We start from the raw sequence: 15,550 nt of genomic DNA on the forward strand, positions 1-15,550 counted from the left end.
CCTCAGAATCAAGCTCCGCATCCATCTAACTGGGAGTTTCACCTATTTTCCTCTTATGATTTTCTTTATTTTGAATAATCTATCTTTGTACATTGAGGGCAATGTACATCTTAAGTGTGGGGGGTGAACATGAACATGATGCCTAACTTTTTGCATTTCAAATCCTTGAATTTGGTCTTGTGCTTTAGTGATTTTCTCATAATATTGATCGAATGAATTCTGATTGATCTATAATGATTGTTGATATGTCATGAATTAGACCGTGGGAATTATGCATGATTATTTGATTATAGGACATTAGAGAATCGAGTATGATAAATTGATATTTTGAGAACAGAAATTTTTAGATTATTTTCCTTAATTAAGGTATTATTTTAAAATCTTAAGTATACAGGAATGAGTTCAAAAACTCAAATTTTTGGTGAGATTTTTGAGCCTTTTGAGCATATAGCTTTCTTTCTTGCTCACTTCTTTGGTGGTTTGAAAGTGTTAACAATGAACTGTTATTCTAGAACTTGCATGTCGAGATCACACGTATGATTTGATATACTGAGATGATAAAGGCACTTAGGATTTAACCCACTTACTCCATAAAAAGCCTTCCCACATAATTAAACTCTTAGTGAACCCCTTTTGAGCCTACTAACCTTTTTTTTTATTGATTAACCCTCATCATTAACCCATTAACCCATTATTGTTGAAATCCTCTTACTTAATTTACCTTTTTTTATCGAGATTAAATTTAATATTGTTACCTCACTATGTTCACCATTTTTTGTTACTGAATCATGAAGTATGATTTCTATATTGTATCAACTTGATTTGTTATTAAAAAAAACTCAATATTATTATTGTAATTCTCAGAAAGCTAAAGTTGTCATGAGCTCATTTATAATAGTTCTAGTTATTTGTTTGTGATTCAGTAATTAAGTTTTTGATAGTGGGGTAATATATTAAAATTATCTCGATTCTAACCTTTGTCTCTGCAGCTTATATCCATACCCGTAACCTAAACCTCGTTACAACCATGCAAAAACCTTTTGATTTGTGTATCATATCATTTACAAGTGTGGAGATTTGATTATCATGCAAGCCTATAGTAATAACTTCTCATGTTAGACAATCGAGTGCTTAATCTTGAACCTTAAACATTTTGAGTGATTTGAGTGAATCTTTAGTGAGGATGTCATCTCTTGTATATTTAGGACTAAAGTTAATTACTTAGAAGAAGGAGATTACTTATGATTTTATTATCAAAATATTCGATTTAGATTGTTTGAGGCTTTTAATGCCCCTATAATTGAATTCTCACTGTATGATTTTCTGTGGAATAGTTTGTAACATTATCAGTAATGATTATGTGATTGAAAAGAACGAATTCTAGCAGTAATGAGAGTTTTGCTTGAGGAAAAGCAAATGCTTAAGTGTGGGGGTATTTGATAAACACCAAATTATACATATTTTTACCCTAAATATTTAGCATATTTATGGATGTTTATTACTAGATTTGTGGATTTTGGTGCTCTTAATCTGGTTATTTCATGTTTTGTACTCAGGAGAGAACCAAGAGTCAAAAGGAACCAAAAATGAGCCAAAAAAGGACAAAATAGACCAAATCGAGAAGATGACACGGCCTAAGCCTTGCCACACGGGTAGCTTACACGCCCGTGCCTTTCGAGGGTGTCGACCAAGGCTTTCACGATTCACACGGCCTGGCCATTGACCCACATGGCCGTGTGCAATTTAACGGATCGAACACGGCCTGGCAATCACATCACACGGCCGTGGCACACAGGCATGTCCCTTTTTCAAAAAGTTGTATTTTACACGTAAAAGGATACTTGGGGAGGAAGAAAGCCAATCCAAAGCCTATATAAACACCCTAAGTATGACTTAGAGAACCCCCCTCTCCAAAACTTTTCTAGAGTACAGAACCACACGCCGAGAATTACTTGAAGGAAAGCCAGACGATCCATCCCAAAAGTCGGAGCTACTCCAAGACTGAAGATTTCTCTCAAAATTCTTTCAAGGGTTTTAGAGTTTTCTTTATGTTTTGTTATTTTCATACTTTTAAGATGTACTCTTATTTTATTATCAACTAAACCCCTTAGATACCTAAGGGGGTTGAAACCTATGATGGATCTTGTTATTATTATCTGAACTGTATGATAAATACTTGATTTGTTCTTAATTATGTGTTTTAATGCTTGAGTTAATATTCCAGGTATTAATTCATGATTTGATATGCTTATGCAGAGGAGCAAAAGTCCTTGTCTAAGAGTAGATTTGGCATAATTAAGCGAAGTTGATCGAACGCCTAGAAATAGGGTTACGAGATTTTTCCGGATTAAGGTGAAACCTAATATGGAAGTCTATAGATCGATTTACTGCTTCCCTAGGGGTTTTAATTAAGAAAGAAAATTTGATTAATTCAACTAAAGGTTAGACGTTATTAGTCTCGAAAGAGATAATAATATAGGTTAGGGAGTCTCACGGATCAAGTCAAGTGAATAAATCGTCTGGTTCAGAGTCAAATAACAAGTGAAATCTAGGTAGATTCCTCCTTGGGTGTCATCTTTATCAATTACTTTTCTTCAAGTCTTTTTCCAAATCTTCTTTTTGCCTTAGTTTAATTAGTTAATTAGTTTAGTTAATCAGTTTAATAAACAACCCCTCTTTATTTCTAGGTTAAATAATAAAAAGATAGTTATTACTAGTATTTTTGGTTTTCTTGGGTACGATATCCCGGTCTTGCCATTACTATACTATTGTTCGATAGGTGCGCTTGACTTTTCGTCGTGATAATAGTTAGTTTAGGTTTGATCTTCATTATAAATATTTATTACTTGTTACGAATCACGCGATCACAGACACGGCCGTGTACGAGGCACGGGCTCAGGCAAATGGGCCGTGTGGGCCACACGAACGTATGGGCCCACACGAGTGAACTACACGGGCATGTGAGAATCTAGTCCAGGCCATGTGATTCACATGGCCAAGGCCAATTTGGGCTGTGTGGGCCCACAGGGGTATGCCACATAAGCGTGTGAGCCCATTTTTCTGAAATGTACTGTAAGGTTGCACGGGTCGCCCAAGTCGACTGTGACCTATCCTAGGGTCGGTAAGCTTTACTTAGAGCCGTATTCTGTGATGTGATATTGTGATGTATGTGTTAGCATGTTATACCTAGCATGAATATCTGATCTGTTCTGAAATAAATGCATGAATTGTTATCTGCATTATAGCATGCCATATTGTATAATTGTAACACTCTTACCCCGTATCCGTTGCAGAAACAGGGTTTCGGGGCATTATTAGGATTTACATACCATTTAACAAAAATTTCAATTAAATACTTACCGATCCAATGCATCATATAAATAAAAATATTACCATTTAACCAATAGCTTGACACTTGTCTAAGCATCAACATTAACACTTGTTAGCATACTTGAACATATTTATATAAATTCAACATAGATAAACTTATTTTCTTATCATATTACACTTGAGTTTATTGCTCATCTCAACATACATAATTTCCTTGTAGCAACATACCAAAGATAATCACATTTTTACATGTCATGATACCTATCATTCTTTTGTTGTTTCTTTATAAACATATATCATTCATTTCATTATATTAATATTTGACGCACCATAATTTCCATATATTTCAGGTAAATTTATTCCCATAATAGTTTATATCAAACTTAACATAAATTATATTCCATGTACTTATACTTATTTTGTACAACTATTTTGTACATTTATTTCCATATGACCAGTTCTTGTAAACATTTCACACAACCATTTCATATAACCATTCGTCATCTGATACATATTACCTGAATATCAATTGTTCAACAGATGTCATAGCGTCTCCCATCCACAGTCTTATTTATCTCTGACATGATGCCATAGTGTCTTTCAACTATGGTCTTACTCATTTTCTATCATGTTGCCATGGTATCTTTCAACCATGGTCTTGTTCATTTCATGTCACATTGCCATGGTATCTTTCAACCATGGTCTTATTCATTTCATATCACGCTTCCATGGTATCTTTCAACCATGGTCTTATTCATTTCCCGTCATGTTGCCATGGTATCTTTCAACCATGGTCTTATTCATTTCATGTCACGTTGCCATGGTATCTTTCAACCATGGTCTTATCCATTCCATATCATGTTGCCATGGTATCTTTCAATCATGGTCTTATTCATTTCATGTCAGAAAGCACACTCCCGCGAACCTCATCCTTACAGCGAGATTACTAGTCCAGGCTAAATCCCCTACAACGACAATTACTCTAATGAACTTGGATCTGAATTACCAGTCTAGGCTAAATTCAGACCCTAATTCGGATCCATTTTACACATATTCTTCGGGAGGGCTATATCAGAATAGGATCACCCGTCCGAGCTAGATCCCTTTTTCCGTCAATTCCTTTTCCAATGATCCATCGAATTCCATTCCATTCAACCGGGATTTATTTTCAATTTATATTGAGTATTATCAATATTTCATCAATTATCATGAATCGAACATTCAAATCATATTTTCATCACATAACCACATATTTCAAGTATTTAAAAATACAATTCAAGTTACACAAACTTACCTCATTGCTTGTTTGTGTTTATAATTTCATTAATCTGATATCTTTTCTTTTCTATGATCAAGTCTCGTATTTGACTCATCCGGATCTCTATAAATAAATTTGATCATCATTTTCATTCATGTCATATTCTAATGCATTTAATTAATGCTCTAGGCAAAATTATCATTTTGCCTCTAAACTTTTAATTAATGACGATTTCAACCTTAGGGTCAAGAAAATAAAATTCTTCCAATTTAATTCTTATTTCTAGCTGTTATTCTCATACATATTGATAACAGTCCATGAATTCTATAAAATATCAGAATTTTCCATAATTTCAACACTTTTCAATTTAATCCCTAAAACATGTTTTCCCCCTATCTTGAACTAAATTAATAATTTCATTCAATTTTTTAATTTAAATAATAAAATAATCCATTTCATGCAATTTGGTCATTTCTGACATTTTTAAAAAATTACCCATAAAGTTTTACTTTTATTCAATTTAGTCCCTAAGCCTAAAACATGCAAATTAGTCATGCTAGATGAGTATTCATACATATTTTTTCCTCCTCCTCCTCTCCATTCCACATCCTTAATGTATATAACACACTTGTAAGTAACATTATCTATAATTTTTATTATTTACTTTTATGAATATTCAAGCTGTCCATTTGTGTCATAGTCACTAAATTATTTATATCTAGAGCTATAGAACTCAAAATTAAGATACGATAATTTTCCCTGAATCTAGACTCATATATATTCTTACCATAAAATTTTCATAATTTTTGGTTTAGCCAATAAGTCCAGTTTATTCTTTAAAGTTATCCCTATTCTGCTATTTGACAGTTCTGACTCTTCTTCACTAAAAATTAATTATCTCCTTGTACAAAATTTGAATGATGTTCCCGTTTATTTATATTGAAAATAGACTCATTCAGGATTATAAACATATAAATTTAAGCCCCTAGTTATTTTTCTCCAATTTTTTATGATTTTCCAAATTTAGAACAGGGGAACCCGAAATCATTCTAACCTTGTCTCACAAAATTTATTATATCTTATGATTTACAATTCCGTAGCTTACATAATTTCTTCTATAAGAAACTAGACTTAATAATATTTAATTTATATTTTATTAATCCTATAATTGGATTTTTACAATTTTGATGAATTTTCAAAGTTAGACTACTGCTGCTGTCCAAAACTATTTTAGTGTAATATATTAATTACCATGTTTATAACACCCTTATTTTCTTTTTCTACACTATTTCTCATCACTTTCTCTTATTTTCTCTTCAGTAACATATCAATAATATAGGACCTTATGTAAGAAAACTCTACTATAACATTATTTCCATGCTTTCTCAATAATAACAACTTAAAAACATATTAAAATCTTTATGTACTTACCTTGTTCTATTGATTCCAATCTTTAATTTGATTTTTTCTCTCCTCCAGCTTCTATTCCTTGAATCCAATTTGACATTCTAACTGCCCATAGTCTCCTTAACATTTTTCTCTCTTGGTAGCTATGGAAATTCTTTTGATTTCTAGGTGAAAATAGTGAATTTTTGGTGGAAGGACCAAATTGTAAAGAAAAGAAAATTTTCTTTCTTTTCTTCTCTTCTAATGTTTGCATGCATGGAAAGATGATGAAAACTCTTCATCTTTCCTTCCTTATATACTAAATAAATAATAATAAAATAATAAATATCTCATTAAAATATTAATAAAATAATATTTATCTAATTAATTAATTTAAAATATCATCAACATAATCATTACAGTCTAGAATTCTCTCTCTTACTAATTGACCATTTTGCCCTTCATGATCTTTTAGAATTCCACCCTTGAGTCATCACTTAATTTGGTAAAATTGTCATTTAGTCCCTCATAATTTTTCACCTATTCAATTTGGTCCTAATTCATCCATTTTCCTTAGTTTCTAGATCATTCTACCCTTAAAATATTTGCACTATTGGTCCTTCAAATTTTTCATATTTACACTTTAACCCCTCAAATTTTGAGTATTTACTTTTGTGCAACAATACTTTTCTCATCTTTACAATTTAGTCCTTTCTTGAATTAATATATCATAATATACTTCCTAAGGTTGACACAACTCAAAAATTTCCTTTTTGTCACTTTATTTTCTTATTTTACTATATCAAGGATAATATCTTACTGTAAAAATTTTCGGGGTATTACAATGATGCACTGCATTGGGGTGGGTATGATGAAGTGAAGGAAGTACTAAAAGGCTTCATAAGCCCCCTATCTGGCAGCTAAGCTGCATACTTATGATATGTGCTGCATTGCAGTACCTTAGTGTGTGTAGGGTTGGATGGGTCGATTTTATCCCCATAAGGTGTGTTGGGTTGGACGGAGTAGGTGTGCAGGATTGGTGGGCATATTTTGTTATTCTGATATGTTATGCATCTATATCTGAGAGGGACTGAGGCCCTAAGACTGTAATTGATTCTGTTTCTGAGTGAGCCAAAGGCCCCACCGAATCTGTAAGGGCTCAGGCCTGAATTATTACTAAATTCTATTATCGGTTTGCATGCATGCTATACTGTGGGGTTGTACACATTGAGTTGCGAAAACTCACCTTTATTTATTTATCTGTTTAGGTAACCCCAACAGTAGGTGGATCGGTGTAATGGAGGACTCGACGGTGACCACGACTACATACATTTTGGTTATGAACTTTCTACTTTCGTTTTTTTTTTACTTTATTTTCTGGGGATTTTTTATATAACTTTGGACTCAGACTTCTGGATTTTTATTTGGGTTTTTGAGCTAGGAACATAAACTAAAAACTGCAACATTAAATTATGGTTTTCCCCAAATTAACTATGTGTTTCTTTTCAAGATAGAAACGGTTTCTTAAAATAATAACAATATATGGGTTTCAAAAGCTTCCGTGATAAGGAAACGTTTTCGAAACAATTCGACTATTACACGTTTTCCGACTAAGTAAAAGATAATGAATGGAATGGATTATGAATCAATATGGTTTGGTTAAAAACACTCTCATGTGACATCGTCAGATCTGCCCATAACGTCTAGGCCGGGTTTGGGGCGTTACATAAATACTAGAGGGTGGCATTGCCAATAGTAGTCTAGTTGGATTATGATTAATCTATAGCTTGTTCAAACGAAATTGAAAAATTAGAAGTCACCATATATGGAAAGCTTATAATGCGGTTGCTGATCGAATGACTAGTGCACCAATAGAAGCCCCTCAATTTTGACATTGTTTGAGGAACCCCAATCTTTAATTGAAGGGATTTTGTTATATGATAGTGATACTTTTACATAGGTTTAATTAATTTTTTATATAATCACTTTATGTTGTTTTTTTTCTATAAAAAAATAAAATTTTCTCAATTTCTTTTTCTTTAATATTTGATACATTCGAAAAATAATCATCACCCTAAAATCCATTGGATAAATTTATTATGCCTAAACCAACCCTAAAGTAAGTTCAAAATTAAAAAGAAAAATATAAAAAATCTTGAACTAAGCACTCGTGATTATCAAGTATTACTACTATATTTTATCAACATTGGTTGTATATTCATGTAAGGATAAACTCGGTTAAATAACGAATAAAATAAAAAAATAAGAATAAAAATTAAATATGTGAATTTTACGTGAAAAAGTTTATTAAAAGAAGATAAAAAATTATGGGTAAAAAGCGATTTCACTATAATAAAAGAGAGTGCAAAAGATGGAAAGAATTAAAAGAAAAACTTGAAGTCCCATAAGAAAAAAAAACCTTCGAAACAAAGAACAAAATTATCTTAATTTAAACATTCACTTTTATTATAGTAAAATCTCTTTTTACTCGTGGTTTTTTTATCCACTTTTGAGGAGTTTTTCCACATAAAATTTTCGTGTTTGATCTTTTTTATTCTTTTTTTTTCACTTTGTTCATTATTTAATCGTGCTTATCCCCTACAAACTAGTATTAGAGCCCGATTCAGCTTCTGCAAATTGACTCGTTCGGTGACACAACAACGATTTTAGATATCGATAAGTTCGACCAATTACAAATTTCAATTTCTGGCAATTCCAGATAATTATAGAGGTAACTGATGTGGTCGAGGAAAAAGGTGATGATTCATTGCGTTTCACATAATCCAGTTCTTAGAGTTGCGTGACCCAAATTCTTGTTAAAATAAAATACGTTATAGGCTATACAAGAGAAATCTGAATAGAACTGTACTTCCTGTCTTTGATGTTGATAAGAATAATGTGTTTTAACCTTACTGTATTATTTCTATTTGACTTTGATTAGAATATGATTTTACAAATTTATAAATAGACGTAGTCTATACTTCTCCTGTATCATTTAAATTCGACATAGTGAATTTTCTTCTTCTTTACCCATGGTTTTTTCTCGAAAGGGTTTCCACATAACAAATCTGTATGTTCTTCTTCTTTCTTCTCTTTACGATTCTTTACCATTATCAATGAGAATTCTCACACTAGTTGAAGGTGGAGTCGGGTCAGATGTTAGACATGTGCCTGATTTAGAGGCATTCACAAAAGGGTATAAAATACTCTTCATAATTACCACGAAACTCTTACCGAAATTCATATACGGCTACATATTGTCGCCCCAAAAAACCCCCCTTTTTTTTTACATCTCAAAATAAGGATATAAAGTCCATTTAAATAGGCTAACATTAGAGTTTTAATTATATTAAAATATTTTTAGAATAATCGAGTTCAATTGATAAATAATAATGAGTTTAATTGAAAAAATACAAAGTATACCCTACATGAATCCTCTAAAATTTAAAGTTCAAAATCTTGACACTTAAATATATTGTAAAAAGTATTTTAAAAATAATAACAATGTTAACAAATTTTGGTAAATAATAAACTCTTCTACAATATTTTAATGAAAAAAAACCCTTTAGAGGAAGTCTAGGTCCTTCGTTCACACCACAAAGTAATAGATTCCAATCTTAAAACCCTTTATTTTATTGACCAATTACTTATTATTTACTCCACCAAAGAACACCATTGTGATCAATATTATTTTTAAGATTTAGATTAAGTTAGTATCATTAATTAATCGAATTTTAATTCAGTTATAAAAATTTTAATTTTTTTATTTTAATAATATATAATATTTTGAGACTTTTAAAAAGAATTCAAACATTAGTTTATTTTATTTATTATTGGGTAATTTTAAAGTTAATTTTTATAAAGTTGAAAGGCTAAATAAATCTTTATGATTTTTTATTTTGTTAATTAATTAAATTAAAAATGGATAATTGGGTGATAAAATTTATGATAAACTATATCCATGGTCACTTCAAAATAAGATTTGTCTTATTTTAATCACTCTAATTATTTTTTTAATTTAATCACTTTAATTAGGAGAATTATTTGAGTTAATCACCATCGTTAAAATTTCGATAATCCACTGAAAAATTGCTAGTGGCTATGGTTCAGAGAGGGGCAGAGAGTGATTTTGATGGTGGGCGATGGGTACGGTGGGGGAGGTTTGGGTGGCTTTGATTCTAACTCACTTGAGGATAAGTAATGGGAGACTTGAAGATGCTGTATGTGACAATGGGTGTTGGGTAGTGAGGAAGATCGAGAGTTGAGCTTGAAAAAAAAAAAAGAATAAGAAAGAAAAATAAAGAGGATAAAACAAATAAAAATAAAATTTCTGTTGCAAATAATTTAAACCAAAGTATTTTGGGCTAATTAAAGATAGGTCTCAAAACTTTAGTTAAAAGTATAAAAAAAAATATATCGCAAGTCAATCATTCAGTTAAATTTTTAACATCAATGAATAATTCAAATAATTATTTTAATTAAAATAAGTAAATTAAAGAATAAAATAATTAAAATAAGACAAATCCTATTTTAAAATAATTATGAATATATTTTAACACTTCCATAAATTTTGAATTGATTTATTTTAGGCATAATAAATTATTTGGCGAACCAAATTTATAAAAAAATTATTTTAGCTATTTAGTTAATTTTTGTCTAGCCCTTAAATTTATATTATTTGTCAAATCACTTTCAAAATAAATGAAAAAGTTAACGTTTGTTAATTTTGCTAATGTAACATACATGTGGTTTACTACATGGATGTCATGTCATCAACTAATTTTTAAAATTTAAAATATTCAAAAATTACAAAAATTATTTTAAAAATTTAAAATTATTAAGACTATTAAAAAGTATAAAAATTATAAAAAAGTATTTTTTAATTTTTTAATTTTAAAATTTATTAATTACTTGCATTACATAAACATAAATTGTCACATGGATGTCACGTAATTAAAGTTAACGTTAACTTTTAATCTATTTTAGGATAATTGAATAAAAATATAAATTTAAGAACTAAAAGTGGTAAAAATATTTAAATGAAAAGTTAAAATAATTTTTTTTAAAGTTAGAGGTTTGAAATTATTTATTATACACAAAGTGGAGAGTTTTTTTCAAAAAAGTTTAGATATCAATCAGTTAAAATATAATTTCAAATTGAGAATATTATTTTTTAGAAAATTATTTTAAAAATTTGTTTGTTTTTAAAAAGATTAAAATAATTAATAAAAATTAATTTTTAAGTAGAATGAGAATGGATGTATCTAATATTTATGGGGCTGATCATAATTTTTAATATTGCACCTCCACAGCGGAGTGAAGCGGATGATGACACAAAGTGTACTAACTTTGGAGGGATGAAAACTTTGACAAACATTCATCTTATCTCACCCTTTAGAAATCGCTACTTGTAATTTCTAAAAAGGGTTAATGCACTATTTTATGGCCTAAACTTGATACTTATTTTCATATGGGTTAAATCATTTTTTGGAGTTTGAACTTGACAACTATTCTCGCATTAGGATCTAAATTTATTTTTGTTTAAGTTAGTTCCTAAACTTGACAACTGTTCTCACATATTAGGGCCTAAATTAGGCAATTATTTCCACATTGGAGTTTAAACTTTTTTTATTCATGTCATGTTGAGGCTTAAACTTGATAATTGTTTCTACATTAGGGCTTAAACTTTAGAGTTTTTAAAGAAATATCCAGGACTAATTTGAATAAAAAAAAGATTTAAACCCTAATGTAAAAATAATTATCAAGTTTACAACTTAACTTGAAAAAAAATTTAAATCCCAATGTGATAATAATTGTTAAGTTTAAAATCTAAAAAGTAATATAACCCTATCCTTTTAACTTTTATTTATTTATTTATTTAAATCAATCAATTCCGTATTAAGATTTAGATTTTACTTTCTCCAATTCAATTCTTGAAATTTCCTTAAAACAAAGTTAACTCTAAAATAAAAATAATTACTTAATTTATATAATTGAGACCCAGCATGGGAACATTGTCGAATTCAGCCCCAAAAATGGATCAACCGTCCTTAAAATTAAACCAAATTAAAATTTTTTTATTACGAAGACTTAAAAGTCTTTGTTCACACACCGAAGCATAGTGCTTTTTGGGTTTCCAAACTTTTCTTTAATTATTGTTACTTTATCGACGAAACAAATTATTTATTCCACACCTGAAAAAGCAATGTATTACCATGCGTTTGCAGCAACTTTCCTCAAAATCCTTACTCTGAAAATGAAGAATGCTGCGAATTTGTATGTAAAATCTCCAAAACCTGCATTTCTCTTCATATTATTATTCATCCTTGTTGTTCATCTTCCAAAGGCTGCATCAGTGGATGATGATGATAACATCAATTTCACTTTCCCTGATTTCAACCCAAATACGCATCGCATAGTGTATGAAGCTGATGCGCACGCATCAGGCAACGCAATACAACTCACTGCTGACCAAATAAACAAGGGTCTAAATGGTAGTGTTGGTCGAGCCACTTATTACAAGCCAATGCACCTTTGGGACAATTCATCGGGGAATCTCCTATTTGCAGATTTCACCACTCAATTTTCTTTCTCCATTGATTCCTTGCACGATAGCTCATACGGTAGTGGGTTTGCGTTTTTCCTTGCTCCCAATGGCTCAAATATCTCACCTGGATCTGCCGGTGGTTGTTTGGGACTTCAAACTAATTGCAACTCGAATTTGACTTACGACGTCAACTCTAAATTTGTTGCAGTGGAGTTTGATACGTATCACAGTCTTTGGGATCCTGTGGGGATGTCTGAGCACGTGGGCATTGATCTCAACTCTGTCAAGGCTTCTAACCCCACCGTTAAATGGTGGTGGAGTGATATTGAAAATGGGGGAAAAGTTAATGCTTTCATCACTTACAACTCTAGTACAAAAAACTTGAGTGTTTTCTTAGTTGATGCTAGTGATTTTTCTGGTGAGAATTCATCTAGTCTTTCTGCAATACTGGATCTTAGCCGATATTTAACAGAATGGGTCACTTTTGGCTTCTCAGGAGCCGCTGGATTTAAAACTCTGACAGAGCTACACACAATTTATTCCTGGAATTTCAGCTCTACCTTACAAGTTTCCATGAATACAACTATCCATCCTCCAGCAATCGCACCAAGCCTTCCAGTCAACCCCAGAAGGAAGAGCAAGACATGGCTATGTCTAGTTCTAGCCATCGTTAGTGGCATTTTTGCTTTGCTCCTAGTTCTAGGTCTGGTTTGGCTTTTTTGCAGGAGAGGAAAGTATAACAAGATGAGGGATGATGGGCCCATGTCTATCAACGTAGAAATGGAAAAAGTAACAGCACCTAGGCAGTTTTCCTACAAGGAGCTAAGACTTGCAACCAGTAATTTTGCTGATGAAAGTCTGCTCGGAGAGGGAGGTTTTGGGAAGGTTTATTTAGGCTTCTTGAGGGACATCAACTGTAGTATTGCTGTCAAAAGGATAACTCCACATTCTCAACAAGGGGTGAAAGAGTACGTATCAGAAGTTACAACTATTACCAGATTGAGGCATAGGAATTTGGTCCAACTAATTGGTTGGTGCCATGACAGTAAGGAGTTCCTCATCGTGTACGAATTCCTTCCAAATAAGAGTCTCGATTACCATCTACATAGAGAACCGTGCTTGTTGACGTGGGATACAAGGTATAAAATCGCTATGGGACTGGCCTCAGCGTTGTTTTATCTGCAGGAAGAATGTGACAAATGCGTTTTGCATCGAGACATCAAGTCAAGTAATGTTCTGTTGGATTTGAGTTTCAATGCCAAGCTTGGTGACTTTGGGTTGGCTAGGCTTGTTGACCATGGACAAGGGTCTCAAACAACTAAGGTTATGCTTGGTACTGATGGTTATATAGCACCCGAGTGTCTTGACACATGCAAAGCCATTAAGGAGTCCGACATATACAGTTTTGGTATTGTTGCCTTAGAAATAGCCACCGGAATGAAGGCTATTGCTGTAATTGAAAGGAATGGTAAAAGATTCAAGAGAAAACTGGTGGAATGGGTTTGGGAACTGTACGGAAAAGAGAGTGTTTTCGATGCTGTAGACCCACGATTGTATGGCAATTACGACATGGAACAAATGGAACGGTTGCTCTTAGTTGGGCTGGCTTGTGCTAACCCAAACTATTATGCCCGCCCATCGATAACGCGGGCTATCGACATCCTTGGTTTCAAAGCACCACGGCCCATGCTACCACGGGAGCTGCCGGTTCCAACATATATTGCAGCTTTGGAAGACAATATTGTTACATCTTCGGCATCCAATTCATCCCATACCAGTGGTTCCAGAAGAAGCGAAACCCAAACTTCAGGCAATGGTTCCAATATCCCTTCTTGAAGGATAAAACAAGAACTCCAGGTTCAGACACAGAAGCCAAGCAGTGAGTTCTTGGTTAGTAGTTAACACTTAGTATTTTGCTCTTTTCATTGGCTATGAAGATTACTATTTTGAGATTTTAATTTTGTTCTTGTTTTTGTTCTTGTTATGGTTTTCCAAAGTGTAAAATAATGATTGTTTTCGTTATTAACCAAAGTTCAATTTTCCTAGCAAAATGAACGAATATATAAAATCTTATAAATAAATAAAAACCGATTCGAAGGGTTCCTAGGAGACCCATTGACTTGTAATTAGTCTAAGTCTTTGTAGTTTTATTAACATTGATGGACAAAAATAAAGAATATATTTAAGCAGTAACTGTAGTGGAGCCCCTGACAATACAAGGAGCCAATTACTTCTTGACAAACATTTGCAAATTAATGTCGTGAGAACCAAAAACAAAAAGGAAAAAGAACAGCAATGTCAATTATTACAAGGTACCAAGATTCCTTGGATTTATGTTATGTTTTTACAGGTAAATTATATCCCAGTTTGGTTTTCATCACTAATTAAAGTTACATATAAAAAAACATTCTTTAAAAAACATTTATATGGGACTAAATTGGATCCCTTCATCAATGTTTTGGTCGAGAGATAGAGATTGGAGATGTATACGTTCTATCTTTCTTACGGCAAGTGTACAATTACACTCGAGGATGTCAGTTTACAATTTAGTTTATCGATCGATGGGGATATCGTAATAGGGCCAATTATTAGTGTTGATTGGAGTGCAACATGTGAGCAACTACTAGGGAAGGTGCCGAACAAGTTTAGGGTTAGCTGGATCGAGATGAGATGGTTGGAGGACAACTTCCAAACTATCGAGGCTTTAGCGAATGATGTTGAAAAGGAACAATTCACATGCGCATTCATCTTGAGGTTGATTAGGGGTCTGCTAATGCTAGATAAATCTTGCAATTTGATACATTTAAGACGGCTACTACTACTAGTCGACTTAAAAGAATCGGGAAAACTTAGTTGGGAATCAGCGGTGCTGGCGACATTATACCGAGAAATGTGTTGAGCGACGATATCGAATAAAACTAAAATCAACAGTTGCATGCTCCTTCATATGGTAAAATTCATTTGACAATATCATTACCATTTTTATTTTTCATTGTTGTAATTTTGAAATAACATATTATTTGAATAGG

At 32.1% G+C, this 15,550-nt stretch overlaps 1 protein-coding gene across 1 annotated transcript; it reads left to right on the forward strand.

The window, feature by feature from the left end:
* Window positions 1-12,104: 12,104 nt before the first annotated feature.
* Window positions 12,105-14,630, forward strand: LOC108485331 (L-type lectin-domain containing receptor kinase IX.1-like). Its single transcript, XM_053026854.1, has 2 exons — window positions 12,105-12,939; window positions 13,018-14,630. Exons 1-2 carry the CDS (start codon window positions 12,180-12,182, stop codon window positions 14,355-14,357), a joined length of 2,100 nt encoding a protein of 699 aa, XP_052882814.1. The 5' UTR covers window positions 12,105-12,179; the 3' UTR covers window positions 14,358-14,630.
* Window positions 14,631-15,550: the final 920 nt, after the last annotated feature.

The sequence above is a fragment of the Gossypium arboreum genome, chromosome 4 (genome assembly GCF_025698485.1).
Source record: "Gossypium arboreum isolate Shixiya-1 chromosome 4, ASM2569848v2, whole genome shotgun sequence".
Taxonomy (NCBI): domain Eukaryota; kingdom Viridiplantae; phylum Streptophyta; class Magnoliopsida; order Malvales; family Malvaceae; genus Gossypium; species Gossypium arboreum.